Here is a 21,455-nt window from a genome sequence, read left to right as displayed (position 1 = left end):
AAATTTTGTGTGATAAGAAATGAAAAATGGTACTCGTTATAATTTTGGCGCTCATAGAATACGCAATGCTTGTTTGAAGCCGATAATACCATTCGAATCTCGGATCAAAACTTGAAAATTGAAAATAGATATCACCAAAAAAAGTAAAGCCAATTAGAAATTGAAGCTCAAACAAAAACAAAAACGCCTGCCAAAAAAGATGACATATTCCAAATTGAGGGAGTTAAAATGCGAAACGCATTATACAAGTAGTTTTTTACTTTTTAAATAAGCATTGTAAGGAAAAAACAGCTTTTTATTTCTGTCACCATGGCCTAAAACAAATAAGGCAGAACCTAGTCGGGCTCTTTTTACAGCCTTAAGGATGATAGAGCTAGACTTACTTATTCTTGCGCGCGAAATAGACTTAACTAAATCCATCTGACCAACCGACTATGTAAAACACTGAAGATAAACTTCTATTATTGCAGTGGTAATGTAATACAGCAACGGCGTCAATGGCATACACATTGTCTAACTATCTTTTATACTGAAGAAAGTTAGGCGTACTAGCGATGTATAAAATAGAACAAAGTCTTCTCAGTCTGTGATTAGTGGAGAATGTAGGAGAATACACATTCTGTATTTTCCTCTGCTGCAAAAAAAAATTGAAGTTCAAAATCTCAAAATTCTTGACGAACAAAAATTTTACATTCGATTACACCGATTCTTGCTATTGAAAAATTGAAGTTTTATTTGGAAGTATTTTGACAATAACTTACTATTTGTTGCTATAGACTTTGAAACGTCATAAATATAACTTCAGAAGATTTTCATTGTCAACCTCTTTTATGCAATTGTATGCGAGCCCCTTAAAAATAAGTACATATCAAAACCAATTGAAGCGAATTTGTGAGTTGAAATCAATAATATATTAATAGAAAAAATTCAGGCAATTCGATGGTAACATTAAGCCAATATATTTAAAAAAAAGAGGGAAAACTCATTGTTGCCACACGACTGGGAGCGACTGCATGAAGTTTGGGACGTTTTATTAGCCAGTGCAAATATGTTCATAAGTTGATATTGGAATTCTGTCTTTTAAACTGTTAAGTTCTACATTTGAACCTTGTACAATTTTTTTCAAAGAACTTTCTTTTGTTTCTTACATTTGCTATTAAGCTCGTGTAATAATCAAAATTAAAGGGTTCCTTTCGAACAATTTGAGATGATTTACCCCCTGCCAGCCCCCAAACTTCCCCTTAGAAGGTCCCTTCTCTGTCCCAAACTACACCACCCTTAGCGTGCCTACCTTCTCGCTTCTCGCCCACCTCTATTATTGTTTTTAAAAGCTAGAAACGGTGTCAGGACAGTTTACCTAATATATAACCCAATGCCATATTACCCAATTCAATTTTAACCAAAACCATTTAACCCAATGCCAACTGACCCAATTTATAGTAAAGCTAAATTGACCAGAAGACTATTTAGCTGACTATATAACTAAATGGCCCTTGGGACTTCATATGAAACTATCACAAGCCAACATGGGATTAACCGATTATTAATTAAGGGCCTGTTGCACTTGATGAAAAAACTATCACAACCGAACATGGAATCATATCATCCACATGGATACTTTAAACCATCCTTGTAATAGCGATTGCTAATTTGTAATCTGATAATCGAACGAAAAGATCAAAGAGCATTGGGTAAGTTGGTAATGGGTAAAATGGCATTGGGTAAAACGGCATTGGGTAAAGTCGCAGGTTGGGTAAAATGGCGTATTATAAAATGTCATATGCAAAATAGAATTGGGTAAAATGTCATGTAGCCGCTCGAAACTTATTGTCTGTACTTTCGAAATGCTTAAGATTTTTTTACAGTAGTTCTATGGAAAATGCTTGCCCATAGATTCCTTTTTTCCCTCTGTTTTATAGCGTCATCTGAGTTTGCATTTAACACATTTTGTTCTAGACCTCAATTTGCAACAGCCATCACATTTTTCCAGGAAATCTATTACCGAAGAATATGAAAAAAGTTGTTTTCACAGCTTGTGACCAAACTATAAACTAATGCATCATAAACCACCAATATTATAAAAAATGCGAGTTACCTCCAATACGACGCTCCGCAGGTCGAGGTGAGAGTTAATGATCAGACAATGAAAAACGCAAAAAACGCACAGGGGGTAAAGTTCGTTTTTGATTAGTCCCAAGTCAAAGTCTGCCTAAAAGCTGACCATTAACGAAGTTGTTGTTTCTGATCATGGCTGGTTTTGGTCTGGATCGCTTTGATCATTGATGCGCACCTCAACTTGGGTTAGAAAGTTAAACTAGAACATAACCGACTCCCGTCGGGCGAATTGCTCTCAAACGACCGGCGACTAGTTGGCTTCGTCAATAGCTAGCCATGGTTTAGTGACGCTAGCCTTAGCTTAATTGAAGGGGCGTGAAAGTGAGTGCAGCGGTTGGGGGGTGCACCGGGGGCAACATTGGGGGGACTGTGAGAGGTATTTTTGGCTGCACGGGGTTCTTACGGCCTAAAAATTGTGCAGGGCTGGGGATTGGGGGTGGGGGGAGGGGAGGTGAATTGAGAAGGGGGGGTGAAGTGGGGGGAGGGGGGGCACTTTCTAATAACCGCCTTTCACACCATAAGTATAAGTCTCCAAAACAGTTTGAGCTGAAAGGCTCTAAGAGCACTTAGTGCCCGCTGGGCGCTACCTGTTTATCTCTTTTTTTAAGGACAAAAAGTCAAATGGATGAGACGACAATTCTACCAAGCGAAAAATCGCAATAAAAAAGACCGACAGGACTAATATAATTGCTACAAACTTCGATTCAGAGCAATTAATAAGAAAAATAATTTTAAGAAAATATTTTTCATAGCTTTTTACTTTCAATTTTTTTTTAGCAATTTTCAAATATTTCAACCATTTTCAATCGAGTTTTGCTTTTCCGCATTTTCAGCTGAATTTTGTTTTTCGCCATTTTCAACTGAGTTCTGCTTTTCTCCCGACTTCATTCCATGGTCACTTTCTTCATGAATTGCTTCCAAAGGCGGGTTATCAGGAAAATCTTGAGCATCCGTCGCTTCCGCGAATTCTGCCAGCTCCTGGAATTCTTCTTGTTGACGTAATTCTTCTTCCTCTTTTTCCAAAAGTTTTTCCAATTTTTTGGACCGCTTCCAGTCAATAGTACAGACTATGATGTCTATGATTACAAGGAGAAGGTGGAAAAGGGCGGTCGATAAATTAGCCCAAGCAGCGCCCAGTTGGGTGTAGAGAACCTTTGAATGAAACAAATTAATCCAAGGTAGAGCTGCTATTTTTTTAAAAAAGGAACCCGGGTTACCCCATAATTCAAAAAGTTGTAAAATTACAACTTCAAATTTTGGCGTCTAGGAAAAGTTGTAGTCATAAAAAACTTCACTGAAAGAAAGTTTTAAAAATTGGATATGGAAGTTTTAGGCATAGAACCAATATTTTATAGAACCAGTTTTACCAATTTTTTAATTTTTTTTTATTTATGAAGTTCGATGTTCCGAAATATGAAATTTCTAAGATTAAAACTTTCTGTCAACCCAGGAAACTTTTGACAATCATTATTTGTGATCCAATTCGCCTCAGCTGGAGGTTCCTGGACTGGCGATATGGTGTTGTCACAAAAAATTTAGATACTGGGAACAACTTTTGGACAAAATTTGCAAAAAGTTGGCGTGGCGAACACTCAATTCAAAGCTCGATTGCTTTATTTTTGAAAACTCACCTCTTGCTTTGTTTTTTTTTAATCTTCTCAGTATCTTACCCAACAATTGAGGGCTTCTATCGCTTGTAAACCCGCTAATTCTAAACATTATCTGCTCAAAGGGCATAATTTTTACGTTTGGGTGGCAAAAACAAATTATTGCAGGTGTGACGCTATTTTTAATAGTATGTTATGAAACTTGGAACATAACTTTGGAATTTTTAACTATAAGCCAATTATTAGGCAAAAATTTGTCTGTCTCACAATAGCACCCCCCCCCCCCCTCCCCCCAAGTAGCCCCCCAAAACATAACAGGGGGGGGGGTCTATAATCTCGTGGAGACCATAAAATTTTAAAGAAAAGACCCAAAAATTGTAACTTATAGTTATCGATTGCAGTGAGTTATTTTCCACTTTCGCATGATGCCTTTCAAAATTTTAAACTCTTCAAAAAGAGGGTAGAAATTGGGCTACCTGTAGCATGATTGGACAGAGACAGCGACCCAAATTGTCGGCCAAGTTGAGCAACAAACACGCACTCACAAACAACTCCTCTATGACGTAATATCTGATCACGCACATTGAAAAAATCCTGAAACAAGAGTCCAAAGTTAGACAGAGATAGCCGAAGGATTCAAAGGTTTTGAGCTTTTTCAAATAAACTCGGTAAAACTTTTGAAATATCTACTGCGTCATTCAGCTTTTTCTACTCACTTTTAAGATCTTTCCAGCGCAATTTTACACAAACTTTTTCCACCTAACAGAAGATGCATGTATAAAAGTTTTAAAAAAAACAAAGGACGCGATCGAAGATAATTACTGACGGTCGTCATGTAGTTTTCGTCAGACTTGAGAGGAGAGTAATTTCACTCGAATTTGCCAGTAAGTTGTTTCATAATCCTAATACATAAGCGATAAAGTTTCAATACTGAATTCGCTTGCGATTTTAACTTTACCGCCTTTGAGAATTTAATGCAATCAATATAAATGAAATGCGAATATTTTTTGTATACGATATGAAAGGAAAGTGAGAGCGATATGGCCATTAAGGCAATTAAGAGATAGTTAAAAGACAGTTCGGCAACTCGAATCCCATATTCTAAATGTGCCAAAATGTTCAAGGTAAGGGACTATGATGATTTTCTAGAACGTTTTCGAATGGTTCCAAAGTTTCATGCTTCAATGGGGTGCTAAACCACGCTTTGGAACAAAAAGCGTGAAACATTTTTCCCAAACAAAAACTGAATTGCCTCATTTATTTTGGAGACGTTTATTTTCTTTCGAACTCTGAAATTTACTTCTTAATTCAACGCACGACAATTAAAATTAAATTTTGTCTGAAAATCAGACAAAATTTAATTCTAATTGTCGTGCGTTGAATTAAGAAGTAAATTTCAGAGTTCGAAAGAAAATAAACGTCTCCAAAATAAATGAGGCAATTCAGTTTTTGTTTGGGAAAAATGTTTCACGCTTTTTGTTGCAACCATTGAGATAATGGGGGGTTAGGATTGTATACGGGCTCCAATATTTTTGCCAATATTTTTGCGAGGAAAATCAACAATATCAAACGTAGTATCATTGCAATCAATTTTGAAAGAGTTTTTTCTGACTTTTCCTTCCTCAAGGAAAAAAACTTGAAGCTAATGTGTGATATCGACAGCTGAGCGGGGTTATTACACTCCGTCTCTTAGTTTCCATACAACTTGTTGAAAAGTCATTGTTGTAGCTGACAAAAAAGGGCGTGAAATAATTTTCGCTTAGCAATTTGAAATTTTTTGTTCCTTTTCAACACCATGTTTTACTTTAGAGTTAAATTTTAGCCACCGAAAAGATCATCTGCGCATAAATTTACAATATATTGTACGTTTGGATGTGTTCTGACCGCTTTAGGGTCGCTTTTATCAGACTTCAAGATGCAAATTTGAGGTTTTGTTTTCAATTTGTCGATTTCAATTTTTTTCTAACGATATTGCATTCTTCTTAAAGTTTTGCTCCGTCTAATGGCATTTTTCGTTACTGCAATTATTGTTTTACTGGTTGGTATCAGTAAATTGTTGTTTATAACAAAGAAAACTCATTAAATAAATTCAAGTTTTACCGTTTTTTTTATTTTGAACGACTTTGAACCATATGTACTTTCTCTGCGCTTTTGGATTTTCATTTAAAACTGCTGATTCAGAAGTTTGTTATGGGTGTTGATACTTGGTAGACGCAATTGAATGATTGAATTAGTTAAAAAAAATTTGTGCCTTGAACGAATTTTGAATAATTACGCCTTGTGTTTAATTTTCCGTTAATGTGCCTTCTTTTTTGTAGGCAATCAATCAAGAAACCGAGACAGTGCGCATAATGTAGAATTCTTCTGAAACAATAGCAGATTTCAAAAAAAATTGTTTTTACCTTTTCTCTTTTTTTTCTTATTAAATATGTTATGTCGCTCATCACGACGTTAGTAATTTGGGAATGATTTCTTGAATCGGCAAAATTGAGAGGATCTTTCATGAGACACTTAATCAGATTTTTTATTATTATTATTTCGACTCTACTTTTTTCCCTACTTTTTTAACATGAAAAATACATGCCTGTGGCGTCAGCTAACTGTTAATTCGAGTTGATTGTGGAGTCATCGGGTATGTTTTTAGATTAAAAAGTAATTATTGAGATTTTCCAATAACCCATCACTTTTATAAGTAACTCCTATCAGTTTAGACAAACACTCAATTTAGTTTCAATCATTTCCTATTAATTGCATTGTATATAGTTCATGGTGCTAGGAAAATAAGCAGACAATTCGTTTATCCGTCAAGGAAATTTAGCCGACAGTTTCATCATAATCGGTCAAAAAAGCCTTATTGGTCCATAAATCAGTAGTTCGTTGGAACAATAATCGGGTAGAGATGTTAGCGGGTGTCAGCGGAAAATTTTGTAAGAGATGCACTGAATGCTCTGAAATTATGTGAGGAATATGCAGGATGTGCTGAAAGTTTAATTTTAGGCGCTGAATGTGCTGAATAAAATTATTTTACCACCTGTCAACGCATTTCTTACATAATTTCAGCATATTTTTCAGCACTTCTCTTACAAAAATTCAGCACCACCAAAAATCCCGAAATCAAAACTTTCATCGCATTCCATACATAATTTCAACAAATTTCTTACCCACAGACAACACTTCCAAAATTTCAGCACAATTCTTACATAATTACAGCACTTCAGAAAAACAGAGAATTTCACCGGTTTCACCACATTTCTTACATAAATTCAGCACAATTCTTACAAAAACTCAGCACTCTTTTCAACACATTCCATACATAAAATCAACTCTTCAAAAGTTCAGCACAATTCTTACATTTTTTCAGTACTTCAGAAAAAAATTCAGCGCTTTCAGCACATTCTTTGGATAAAAATTTACGTGCAATTTTTTTGCTCACTATTGCCCATATAACGTAGTCAGTGCGTACGTTTTTTCATCTTTTGCAATTTTGTAGAGCCAGTATTCAATCAAAAAATTGCGCTGTTTTACTAATGATAGTTCATATTTTTTCGAAAAACAGAACAACTGAAAAGCGTCACACTTTCATCTTATCTACGGAAGGAAGACAATTATACTTAAGCTGCCTGGTTTCATTCAATCAGATAAATATATATATATATATATATATATATATATATATATATGTATGTATGTATGTATGTATGTATGTATGTATGTATGTATGTATGTATGTATGTATGTATGTATGTATGTATGTATGTATGTATGTATGTATGTATATATATATATATACTCCAGCTTCTTTCTATAACTGCTTTATCTTAAGAGATGACAAAATTCTTAAAACTTTTGGCAGTTTTCCAAGAGCTTTAAGTTGGACTGCTCTAGTGCAGTGCTCTTTAGTCTTGCTCTGGTGCTGTTTCTGTATATACAGATGAAAAAATTCAAAAAATTGAAAGCATTTATTATAACTGCTGTATGTGCCAGAAATGTTAGATTGGTGATGAAAAAACTGAAATATATGTAAAAAATGCGCTGACAAGCGCTGAAAAAAAAGGACTTTACCGGATAAATCTTACATAACTATACACTTAATGTGTTGACACGTGCTGAAATTGTGTAAGAACGGTGTTGAAAATTCAACACATTAAGCGGATAATTTTGTAAGATTTAACCGCTGATAAATATATTTTTAGAGCGCTTGTCAGTGCATTTCTTACATAATTTTCGTGAAAAATCTCAACCTGGGTATCTTTGGTGTGTGGTCGGGTGGCGCTCCACTCGGCCTCTCCGTAGCGGCAGCCCCCCCCCCCCTGACGTGGGGGAGGTTGCAACCACGAATAGACCTTCGTTACGCTAGTTGCTTAAAACTGTTCTGTATATTTGTGGGCTTATGAAATACCGTTTAAAGCAGACTATTCAGAGCTTCAGAATTAAACTACTTGCGCATTTTCCCTGAATTGTGGGCAAAGTTTCTCTTTTTTCCTTGTCGGCTAAACGCCCTGTCGACTAAATCTCCTAGCACCACGGTGGCCACCTTAATTTGTATCACTCCGATTTGTAAAATCTCTTTTAAATACACTCTGATATTTTTTAAAAATCATACGTGAGTCTCTATTTTACAATTATGCAAATTTGAATTAAAAATCATTTAATAATTATCATATTTATCACATAGAAAGTAGTTTCTACTTCTGATTTTTACTTCTAGCCGCTTCAAAGAGAGCCTAATGCTTTTCAAGGAGTCTAAAGCTGTTTCAAATGCCCGCTTAATAAAAGGGAATCTGTCATTTAGGGCACAGATTGACAAATTCAAAAAACGCTTAGAGTTGAGTGGTGTCAATCACCTTTTTGCTTCTTCGAATTCTAACTAATTGAACAAACAGCCAATCAAATAGTTAATTCATAATAAATATTAAATAGTTATGTTAACAATACATAAAAAAGTAGAACAGCTCAAATTTAAAGTTCTAACAGGTCAAAATGCTTAAAGCATACTCAAATTAATTAATTAGAAATGTGAACTCTATTTAACAAAAACCATTGACGCAAAATGCATTATTATCCGTCATAAGTAATGTTCACGATAGTTACTGTTTTCTTATTTCAAAAACCAAAAATGTGAAATCTATTGTTATGCTTGAGTTAACCGCAAGCTAAAAAGCCCAACGCTGTCGATAGGGTATGGGTTTGGCTAATAATAAGCAAACCATAGAAATTCGATATATAAAAAAAGTTTTAGCAATATGGCTACGTTCTTTGGAAAAGCTTAAAAACCATCCAATTTCAATGAGCATTTTGCTTGGCTACTTAATAAATCAATAAACGGAAAAAAATAGTAACACATGGTTAAGAATTTTTAAGTCCTGTTGAATTTTTGCCTTATCTAATTATACATTTGGATGCCAAAATAGACTATCGAAATAAGGGTGGTATTAGAGTTTGCGGGGTTAAATGAAAGGTGTATCAAAATGGGGTTAGCTGCACTTGAAATGGGGGGGGGGGGTGAAGGGAGAAAAATCTAACCTGAAGGGTACTGTCAACATGGCCACGATGACCAACCCAATGACCTTCATGTACTCAGAGTCACTCACTTTCTTGTCGTAACCCATCCCATTCGGGGGCTCAAGCAGATAGCAGAAGAGAGGGGGTAGTGCCCCGCATGACCACATTATCACATAGCAAATCCTCTTTCCAGGGTCTCTAGCAGTAAACAAACAAACAAATAAAAACTTCGCAACTAATTATGATCTTGGTACGGTTTTTAGGATTCCATAAAAAATGGAATTGTTGACTTGGTATGATCACTAACAACTCTATATGGCTTTGTATTGTTAATAAAACCATTTCATGAGCCTCATTCTGGGCTTTTTCGGTCTTTTCGGTTATTTGGGGATCGGCTTCCCTTTTCAGCGGAGGAAAAGTTTTCGCGGCCAGTTTTTTTTTCGGCAATTATACCGTCTTAGTTCTCCTTGTGTGAAACATGACTCTCGGTTGAATTACAATTGCTTTGAAAAACTGATAGTTTTACAATGACAACATCGAAGTTGAGAGCAGTTTAAGGTTCCAGACAGACGGAAATGACCACTTATTAGACTCAACCTGGCTGGCCATCTTTGCGCACTTTTTTTTCAAACGATAGTAAATTGTCTTTCAAATTAAAATATACTTGTTTTCAAGGCAATCTAATTAGTTTAATTGGTTAAATGACAATATACCCAATGCCAAAATACCCAATAAGCCATTATACTCAATGCTCTTATACCCAATTATTTCCCATTAATTTTTTCGATCAATAATTCGATAACAAGTTAGCACTCGGTCTTTCAAGTATGTTTCTCAATGCGCAATTAGATAATCTCATGTTCGGTGCTGATGATGGTTTTTTTAGCAATTCCCCGCTGAGGCACAGCCGTGGTACGGTCTCTTTCGATGCATGGCAAAATACACTAGCTAAAAATTATGCTATAAAAATGTTCTGATAAATTAATCTTCATTATGCCGCAGAGGTATACCCAAACCGTCATGAGCAAATATGCCCGATCTGTGTATCTCGTGTTCGTTTTTCCTATGTTAATACATTGAAAATGCAACGGTATTGCGAAAAATAGCTACTTTAGCAAAAACAGGCAAATTTGAAGGGAACTGCGCAACCCGTTTGGCAAAAGTGTCCAGATTTTAACAGCGAATTTAAAGTACAAGCTTTGTATCGCATTTATTGCTTGCTATGTATCACGAATCTGCTTGATTGTTGTACCTCACACATTGTTGTTGTTTTTCAAATGCAACTTAACTCGATTTCGCAATATAAACCGCAATTAAGCCTAACTTAATGCGCATTTTTGGGCACAAAAGTCGTTATTAAAGCTTTATTACTAGTAGTAGTACTAATAAGGTTATAAATTATTAAACTGTGTTATAAATATAAAATTATATATATATATATATATATATATATATATAAAACGTTGCTTATATTTAAATCACCTTAACGCTTTAAAACGTCAATTAAATCTTTATTAAAATTCTTATTACAAAGTATTAAATCACTTTGCATGCTCAAAAACCACGCATTTAATTATTTAATTAGGCTCAATTGCGGATTAGAGATACTTTTAATGCGAATAATAGATACCTAAAATGAGCGGAACCTTGCTACAAGACTTGTCACCTATTTTACAATTTTTAAGTATTTATATTTCGAGAAAATGGCGCAACCCCGTTTCCAAAAAATAAGATACAAAAGGTGTCTCCTAAATTTGTTCATTTTATATATCTATTTTTCGAGCGAATTTCGCTAAGGCGGAAATTTGGGGTATAACTCTGCGGTGTAATGTTTAGGATAAAATATTGAGTATATATTTTGCGTATTTTGTCCTGACACCATTTTGATTAGTTTGGTATTAATTGGACGACTCAATTCTTCCAATTTCGCCAATTAAGTATGAAATTTACGAATTGAAATTACAAAATGTCAACTTAAAAGAAAAAAGAGGGCTCGCGTGGCACAGAATGTTCCAAGCATCGTACTACCCCTACTGAAATTTTGTTGCAGAAACATATGCATTGGAATTATAATCTGTACTTCAGCAAGTTGCGCTCGAATGAGCAAATAATTGTCTAAATTAAGTAAAAAAGGAGGGGAGAAAAATCTCCGAGCTTTTCAGGGGAAACAAAATTGCCTGCACCACATGGAATTTCAAACGTCTGTGAGGAAAATTTTCAAAACAACTGTTTTCGAGAAAGGGTGTAGTTCAGATACCAGCATGAACCATCTAGTTTTCGGACGTTTTTCTGCCATTGAAGGTTTTGAGTTTGGTTCATCAGTAAACCGTCGTAACTATTGTACTTTGAAACTTTTTAAAAAATGGCAAAAGTTTTCAACCGAAAACAAATCTAACAGGAGTGAAAACTACTCGAAACAGTTCGTTCGATTGTATCGTATTCAACTCTTGCTAAATTTACTTTGTGAAACAATTTTTTTTTTGATTATTTCGCCGTTTTTTCGAAGACTTCCGGGAAATCACCAATCCCACCGCTTGCCGGATAGCAATGCTAAGTTTCAAATAAAACATACCTGAAATGCGGCAAAATGTGTGCCAAATTTTTCTTTTGTAATTACTCAATTTCCAAAAATGTTTCTTGTAAGGAAATTTGAAACCCAGAAATCTTTATATTAACGCCAACTTTGTTAGTCTGAAACGCTTTCAAAAAAGTCGACAATTGCCCTCGCTAATTCGAGTTAATTCTCCCTTGCAGTTAAAATTAAGGTAATTACTAGATAAATTAGGTTAAAGTGAAGGAAATCAATTCGCAAGGAGGCCCTTATTGTCAGGTAACGTTGAAGTTAAATTAGTTTAATCTCTGGTGACGTCGGCAAATTGAGTTTTACATTAACAAGAGAATTGAAGTAATATCTTTATTTTAAATTTTTGATCAACATCATTTAGAGTTAAAGGGATGAGAAGTCTCCTCAGCTGTCTCAATTACTAAAAAAATTAAACGATTCAAAAGCATCAAATTGAGTTTGATCTTTCATGATCAATAAGATGTTTGAAAGGTCTAAATTGGCTTACAACAAAAAACAGATTTTTGTCGACCCGTAATTATATTTAATTTACCTTGCTATGATTTTCTCTACACAATAGATAAAAAAGTTTTACATATGGTACACCAATTACCAAGTCGCTTCAAACTACACTTATTCGCAAATAATTGGTAAAAATGGTTTTCAAAAATGGGAAAAAATATAATGAACTCCTTTCGGAAAAAAAATTCTATCGTTTACTGGAAATCGACCATATTAGAGAGCATTTAAATGCTAAGAATCCTAGCCGAATTAGAGCTGAACAAAGTGAGAAAGTTTAACAGTTCTAGCTGCAAACCTCGTTCTTACTGGTCAACGATTCTGATTTATATACATCGTATTATTTCAGTCTAAACATTTACAACAGTTAAAAGCTTCCGGGAAAATTACCAGTCGAATAGACTAAATCTTTGACAAATCTACATCGAAAAATTTGTCAATACTTTGCCAGTCTAAATCCAAGTCTTGCTAAATCCAAATTTTTGGCCCAGGATTGACAAGTCTAAATCCAAGCCTTTGCCAAGACGTGTAAAGTCTAAATCCAAGTCTTGCTAAATCCAAATTTTGGCCACGAATTGAAGGTCTAAATCCAAGTCTTTGCCAATACTTGGCGAGTCTAAATCCAAGTTTTGCTAAATCCAAATTTTGGCCAAGACTTGACAAATTTACATCAAAGTCTTTGCCAATACTTGGCAAGTATAAATCCACGTCCTTGCCGAGAATTGGCATATCTTAATCCAATTCTTGGCTCAGACTTTTCAAGTAAAATTCCCATCCTTCACAGAGTCTTGGCACGTCTAATAAACGTCCAAAACAGGTCCGGGAATCGCAGAAAAGAGCCGCCAAGGAAATCAACATTTTTGGCTGGCAAATTGAGAGAAATTGGTTGGGAAATCGTGCTAACTGGTAAATCGTAAGGATAACAAAAATGATTAAACGTTTTTCCCGAAAACTTTGATGCCAAAGGTGAAGCTAACAAGTTTTCATTTTGTAAGATCTGGTAATCTTCCTTTCAGTGGAATGTTCTTTCAAATTCTTACAGCGAAAAACATAAACAGCAAAAATATGCAAGTTAATATAAAAGTTTGTTCTTTTCGACAACAATTTGACCATTCCACATTATCGCATTAAGAATTGCATCGTGCCAGCCGAATTGTTTATCTCAAAAGTTAGCTTATTAAAGCTACAGACAGATACAAAATAGGCAAACATGTTTACTAGTTGCCAAAACGCAAGACAGAACAAGAGAACAAATCAAATTATTATAAAAAAAGAGAGCGAAAACGAAGTGGAGTAACAAATCTTTGATCTTGACTAAGCGTTCAAAAATGTTTTAACCGAGTTTTTGCTCGATCAGCACAAGAAAGTACGCGTTAATAGACAGAGGAGCCTTCAAATCCAATTTTTATCTAGGAGAACAATCAGCCACAATTTTTAGATTATTATTTTAATAACAGTACTGATTATTTTATTTAACATTTGAAAACATGTACTCATCTAACCTTAGGGTTATGCTCTGAATGATTTACATGTTTCAAAAATAATATGAGTTCATACAAAGTTTATCGGGAATAGTTGAAATTTTAGGAATAGTTGAAATTTTCATTCATGAAGTTCTTACCGAATGATGACTGTATCAATTCTAACCTTCGTTAGCCAAAATAACATTCAAGACATTGGGAAAAAAGAGCATAACGACAGCTAATTGTATGCTTAATCCGCAAGCTTTGATCCATTTCCTTTTTTAAAAATTAGACTGAAATTTTCTTCTTCTTGTACTAAAATCTTTGATCAAAAATGGTCATGATCCTTTTTTCGATGTAAATTGTGTTACTCAATAGGTGGATTGTTAATGCTACAGTCAAGGTACCAAAAAGGTCGGAAAATATTATTTAATAACTTTTTATCGCCCTTATTGCTTTATACATGATTATACCAGAAACTATTTAGAGAGGCAACAAGCAGAAGCCGATGTTCTTGTAAACTTTATAACGATACCTATGATCGCATTAGTGGCAGACAATACTATTAGATTCTTCGATTACCCATACTTGTAAGCGAAATTATTTTCAATTGATTCTCTCAGTTCAATAACCTCGTTCAATAGTTGGGTTTTTCCCAGAATACTTCCCAAGAACTTATAGACCCCGCTTAAGGTATAATTAACAAGATTGCGGGTTATACGTTATATGACCCCCAAACTGGGGGAAGGGGGGCTATACTGGGAACGACCCCAGTAATAGTAGAAGAATTTTGACTAACTTTATGAACCCGAGGATGAGAGTGAGTGTCAAGCTACAGACTGAAGATAGACCCCAGTAGACAGTATAAACAGTCGCACCCTTGTCAGTCCCGTACAGCTGAAAAATAAAATGCCACGTCAATAAGGTTTTAGGAAATTTTGGAACTTTTTCATCGGACAATCCAAAAAATATAAAATTGCGTAACAATTTTACAATTAAAACTGGTCAAATCATTGACACCTAAGACGAGAAATCAGCGCCAACCCGTTTCGAACTGCGATAAAAAATACAAGTCAAAATCCAAGTCTTGGCCCAGACTTGACAAATCTACACAGTATACGCAGTCGCAACCCTTGACACCACCGTACACTGAAAAATACCAAATCAAAAATATTTTAGGGAATTTGGGATTTTTTTCATCTGAAAATTGAAAAACATAACATAACCGACTATCGTCGAGCGAATTTCCTCTCAAACGACCGACGGGCGGTTGGCATCGTCAGTGGCTAGCCACGGTTTATTGAAGCTAGCGTTAGCTTGATTCGAGTCTGCAACTTTTCGTTTTCTAGCCTTGTTAGTAAATTAATAAAATAAAAAATCTGATACTTAAAAAATTTGCAAATTTTTGCAAAATTTAAAAGAAAAACTTCCAGAATTCGCGGTGAAAATGTTCAAAACTACTTTTTTCACTCCTGAGTTATGTCAAGTTAGCCCATCTGCAAGACTTGAAAAACTTCTTCGCCCAATAATGATCGTTAAACTCAGAAAGGATCCATACACTTGGACCATGATAATAATTTTCCGAAAAAATAGAAAAAAAAGATAAACTTTATTAACAAATTGCTAAGGCTGGATTCATTAAAATATTGATCACCATTCCGTTGATTCTATACTATGTGACAGCTTAACATCAAACCTTGGATGAGTTCCTTAGGAGCCTGGTGCCGAAAAATATGATAAATTCAAAAAAATATCAAAAAACTTGAAAGTATTTGCAAAAATTGCAAATATTTTTAGAAATTGCTGATAATAAAATCTTGAAAGAATTCAATTACATCTAAAAGCTAATTCTTTAACCTATAATCAAACCCTGGAGGAGGTTATGTGGCTCTTGAGGCTGGAGAAACCTAAAAAATGACAATAATTTTAAAAAACTTGAACAAAATTGCAATGTCCATAGAAATCTGCTAAAATTTGTGATATTAAAAGTTGAAAAAGTCGAAAACTAATCCATGACCGGAAACATTTTCCAGTAAGTTATGATCAAACCCTAACGGAGATTTTCTGTTAGGTTGAAAAAACGAAATAATGACAATAAATGTCAAAAAAAAAATGAAAAAAAATTGCAAGTTTTTAAAAAAAAATGATAAAATTTGTGGTGTTGAAAACTCGAAAAACATTCCATTACACTTAGAAACTATACAGTTACCTATTGTCAAACCCTAGAGGAGGTTCCTCGGCTCTTGAGGCTATAGAAACCTAATAAACCGACAAACTTCCAAAAAAACTTGAAAAAAATGCAAGTTTTATTTTAAAAAATTGCAAAAAATTTGTCATTTTAAATATTGAAAGCTATTCCACGTCAAATAAAAGTTTTCCGGTAACACTTTGTCAAACCCTTAAGGACGCTCTCTGGCCCCTGCGTCAGGAGAGACGTGAATAATCACAAATGTCAAAAAAATGAAAAATTCGTGATGTTAAAATGTTGAAAACATTCCACTACTACTAGAAACTATGCAGGAACCTTTTATAAAACCTTAGAAGAAAATCTTTGAAACCTAGGGCTGAAAAAATAGCATACTTTTTTTGAAAATCTTGAATAACATTGTGAAAATTAGAATAAAATTGGGTGTTTTTAGCGATTGGCTGTTTGCCAGTAGCCACGGGTGGGGGATGTGCAACCGGCCTGATGGGGAGGGAAGGGGCAACAGTGGGGAAGGGGGCAACAGTGGGGAAGGGGGCAACAGTGGGGAGGGGGGGGGCAACAGCGTGGTGGGGGGCAATAGTGGCGGGTGGTCAACAGTGGGGGTGTCTTCAACATCTAAGAACAGCTCTTCGCACCATAAGTGTAAGACTCAAGAACAGTTTGAGCTGAAACAGAGCTGAAAGGCTCTAAGAGCACTTATTGCCGCTGGGTGCTACCTGTTTATCCCGTTTTTGAGGACAAAAGTTCAAAGGCGTCAGACAAAAAATTGATCAAGTGAAAAATCGCATAAAAAAAGACCGGCAGGACTAATATAATTGCTACAAACTTCGTTTGAGAGCAATTAACAAAATTGCGGAACAATTTTTAAATTAAAACACGTCAACACTTCGACACCTCACACGCAAAATTAGCGCAAGCCGGGTTTTGAACCGCGATAAAAAGATACAGAATTTCACTCCACTTAACTCTTTTTATATTCCACTACAAAATGATATTAGAAAACCTTTAAAAAATATATTAGAAAACTGATTTTGAGAATAAAGAGGGATTGGGAATCAAGGTTCGTTTTATATTTATGAGTTTTATATTTATCTCTTAATAGCTTACCATTTTCACTGAACTCTTGGACTCTTAACTCTTGGAAAAAGCTACTTGTAAAACAAATTTTATAATTCGGGAAAATGTGCTTCGTTATAGCCTCTGCATAAAACTTGTTCTTTTTTGTTTTTGCTTACACCATACATGCAACTATGTTAGATTTGGTTCATCAAACTGAACTCAAAGTTCACCAATTGAGTTGAAGTCTGAAACACTCAGATTTTTTGGTAGTGCTTAAATTTTAGAGAAAAAAGTTTCGGAGTTTCTGGTTGCCTAAAAGCGTAAACTAATTTCTTTTTGAACATTTGTGTGGGTTCAGGATTTGGTCAAAAGAAACTCAGATCCTAATTTGTGTCCTTTCTTGATGGCCGCAAAAAATGCGGCTAAATTAATTGCAAATCTTACAAAAATTTATCGCATCCATCGCGAAAAGATGCGGGCGCGTTGCGGTGAAAAATTTTTTTATCTACCGTTATTCATAGAAATTTTTATTTTATTTTTTTTTCGACAAAATCTTGACTCTGTAATCATGACATATTTTCACCATGAAACATATATATGACCTTGTATGAAATCAAGCTAAGTTAAAGGATGGGCTTATTTTGTGTGTAAGTTTCAGTAGAACAATATACGTTTATATTCATTCAAAGCAACCGTACAAATTGTAAACGTCAAAAATGGTTTTAAGAAAATTAACAATTCATATAACTGTCAATGGAAAAAAATGAGTGAGTCGCGAAATTATTTGCAAGAACAAATTTTTAGACTGCTCACCTTTGCAAAATATAAGTTGTAAATGAACCCTCCGGCGTACAACACGTGGTTTATTGATATGTACATCAAGCATGACAGACAAACTTGAGGAATCTTCAACAATTGCCCAAATTCCTTGAATTTATCCTTTATTATTCCCTGCCTCGCTGCAATTATGGAAATCGCATCATTCCTTCTGAAGGGTATCAAGAATGCCAACACTAGGGTTCCAAAAGCGCCCAGAACCGCAAAGGTCACAGATGTCCATTCGAGTTTGAAAGTGTTGTAGATCTCGGAACAGAAACAACCTACAAAGTGATCAACTTGCTTATTTTTTGAAACGATTGCATTCACAAAATATTAACAGCAGTAACTTTAGAAATTCAAACTATGTTTATACAATTGCCTGTTGTAAACCATAGAAATGCGTTCGAAATTAATGCTTACTCCTATCCAAGATAACTTTTAATATTGTTAATGTTGCCTTCAAGAATTCACGCGATAGTGGTAACAAAACAATTCACTAAAAGCAAAATCTTTTTGACCCTCAAAAACAAATTCAATAATTCATTTGTAATATTCCCTAAAAAAATATTCTGGTCATTTGATAGAAATGGTGTGCTTCAATTATTCTCATAAACTAATTCTATAAAAGTAGCACAGAATAATAAAGTTGAAACTCAAATTATTTCACAACCATTTAAAAAGTATTATAAGCAAAAAAAAAACAGTTAAAAATCTTAATTCACAATCATGGTCCAAATTGCATACTTTGTTCTGCAGAAACCAGTTAATTTTAAAGGGATGATATCAATTCGTATAACCCAGACAAATTCTGCTATTTCGAAAACCATTCCTCTTCAAAACGTGAAAACACAAAAACTACAAGGTGGTGTAGTGATGAATATAACCTACTCTTTAAAATATGAGACATACATTTTACATATTGTTCTTGGATAGAAGACACATATCTACGAAATATTCATTTTAGAAAGGACCTTTTCGCTTCATTGAGTGTCCTAAAACTTCTTTTCAAAGTAGAAATAACAACTTGCCCAAAATGTTTTGTATAAAGTGTTCTAAAATAAGGAAATTATAATTCTTGTTATTTCCAACAAAAGTTAGGACAAAAAATGAAGCATTACATATTTACTCCAAAATGTATACTCAATGTTAGATTTTTTTAACCATTAATTTTGCCCCTGCTCTTCAAAAGCTTGCTCCAATAAAAAATGTTTCATCGTAAACAAAAACAACAAGTTCACCTTAGCTGACAGGTCTCAAGGCAGCTGAGACAGATCATGACAGAGCTTGAACTGTCTTTGAGTCAAGAACAGTTTCGATTTTTTTGAAGTTAAAAGTCTTATTCAAGTTCTTCGCAGGATAGAGGCTTTGTCATCAATCATAGATTTTTGGTTGAAGTTTCTGGATTTGACAGGAGGAAATGGTTATTGATAAAAAGAGTCGGAGAGTCAGATAAAGAAAAAATATCCTACAAATATCCTTCTCAAAACGTTCGTTGAAGGTTCCTTTTTGTAATTATAAGGGACCTTCAAAAATTAAATCACAATCAGCCAAACTAAAACACCAATCTTTCCAAATTTTACTTCATAGAAAAAATGTTACAACAAATTTACCTAATGGATCAAAAAATACCCTTCTTTTTTCCTCCTAAAGATGCCAGCTCGGTCATTGTACTATATCTGAATTAAAGGTAAGCTTTCACCAAAAAAATTTTCCTTATGACTTCCAAAATGAGGAAGTCGGGTGTTAGTTGTAAAACAATGATCCGGGTAAGCAAATTATCCATTGGTCAACGCCAAACGGTTTCTAGAATTTTTAAAACAAATTTTAGAATGAGTTTATACAAGAAAAATTTCATCAAAAAATATCAGTATATTTGTAGATAAAACATTAAACGATCTAATCCCTAGTTTAATTCAATGATTACATCATATGCAAAAAAAAGAGAACAATTTAATTTCAATTTTTGAGAAATACCAATGGTTTTTTTACTCATTGAATATGACTTCTCGACAATTAAGACATAGGATCGTTGTTTTAGGAAATATAAAGGTGTTGGAGATGAGATTGTTTGCGGAGCATGTGCAGTTGCTTAATTTGCGTAAACGGAGAAAACATAAGCACAAAGTCGAGAAGATAAAACTCTTTTGTATTTGTTGCTTATTTTTATCCAATTTTTGTTGTCAAAGCAACTGTTTAGTCACTGTTCTATTTGTAATTAAAAAACACTTTTATACTAATAAAGAGGAACAAGAGGGGAAATAACAAAAACAACCCAAAAAGATACTCATCTAAGGCAGCCGCAGAAAATGGGCATCTTCCTATAACTAAGCAAAAATTTGCATAAATAAACTGACTTGAACAGTAAGCAACGCGTTACTGCGTCGCGTTTTAATTATTCTTGAGCAGTAAATTGTTACTGTGTCTTTTATTGAAAATTTTTCTTGAGCAGTAAAATACTTGATACTGTCTCCTGAATCTACAAATTGTTTGAGTTGCAATTCTTTGGCTCTAAATCCCAGCTTTGGTATTTCAACTATTGAGTACGAAAGGAAAAACCAAATTAAATTTAAGTTTAATTATTTTTGCACAAACAAGTTTCTGCCACCTTTCTTTGTCTTCCATTTGTTTCCCTGTCGAATTGAACTGGTGTACGTACGAAGATCCCGTATTGTAGGATCTGTAGCAAACCCAGTCTAATTTGAAACTGAAAAAACTAAGCTTAGCGAATAGTCAAAACTGAATAGCAAAGCAACGGTAAGTAAATAGCGGATATACAGATACGAACGCAAACCGAAAAAAAACAAGATATTTGAACAGATTTGGAGCCACTAAAACAAAGGGAGCAGTGTGAACCTTTCCTGGTCAATCGTGGGAGAGAGGTCGTAAAACAGATAATTTTTTTTTGCCTCATTTTACCAACAATATGATTTCTTTAGACCAACAGAATTATGTCTTTTTCAAGTTCAAAGGAGCGTTAGACCAAGAAACTGTTCTAGACCGCTTTTGTTTATATTTAAAATCAAGAACAAGACTAAAGATTGACGCTCAAATGCAAATATATCGTCAAACAGACGATACAGCAATTTTAACTTTTGATAAACTCTTCAGTGAAATCAAAATTCAAGAAACATTTTCGAAGAAGTTTTCAGTGAAAGAAGTTTTCAGTGAAAATCTAGTCTTTATTAACACTTTTATTCTGAAGTTATTATATGTGTCAAATGCAGAGGAACGTAAAGCAGAGAACAAAATCTCAAAATTTTAAATCCTATAACGGAAGAAGCGGAATATAAGGGGTTCATCGTGAGAGTAATTTGCGTTTCACAGTAATTTACGCAAAAAATTGGTTCGAAGAAAAAAAACAACATGCGCAAGATCTTTCCCAGTCACTTTTTAGATTTACTTTTTGCACTAGCGTTGTCTTCTTCACTAGTCAGCCCTTTTAATTCAAAAATTATAGAAAACGTTTTTTCCATTGTAAAACATCATAATTGGGCGTACAGAGCAACATAACTTTTCTGTAAACTTGAAGCGTTGCAGGACCTCAAACTTAATATAAATAAACGTACCAATTGTTTTTCTTCAAAACAAAAAAAAATTCTCCT

At 34.4% G+C, this 21,455-nt stretch overlaps 1 protein-coding gene across 3 annotated transcripts in view; it reads right to left on the bottom strand.

Moving 5' to 3' along the window:
* Positions 1-2,841: 2,841 nt before the first annotated feature.
* The window catches only part of LOC142348776 (uncharacterized), a 60,940-nt gene continuing 42,326 nt past the window's right edge, over positions 2,842-21,455 (bottom strand). For all 3 annotated transcript variants that reach the window (XM_075400273.1, XM_075400274.1, XM_075400275.1), the window contains 5 exons: positions 17,848-18,134; positions 14,569-14,666; positions 9,246-9,422; positions 4,199-4,316; positions 2,842-3,267 (listed from right to left, as the gene is read on the bottom strand). In XM_075400273.1, coding sequence (XP_075256388.1) covers positions 2,908-3,267; positions 4,199-4,316; positions 9,246-9,422; positions 14,569-14,666; positions 17,848-18,134 — 1,040 coding nt within the window. In that variant the 3' untranslated portion in view covers positions 2,842-2,907. The remainder of the gene's footprint in view (positions 3,268-4,198; positions 4,317-9,245; positions 9,423-14,568; positions 14,667-17,847; positions 18,135-21,455) is intronic.

The sequence above is a fragment of the Convolutriloba macropyga genome, chromosome 10, assembly GCF_964194025.1.
Source record: "Convolutriloba macropyga chromosome 10, txConMacr16.3, whole genome shotgun sequence".
Taxonomy (NCBI): domain Eukaryota; kingdom Metazoa; phylum Xenacoelomorpha; order Acoela; family Convolutidae; genus Convolutriloba; species Convolutriloba macropyga.
Note: the sequence above shows the minus strand (reverse complement) of the source record. Positions and strands in the feature narration are given on the sequence as shown.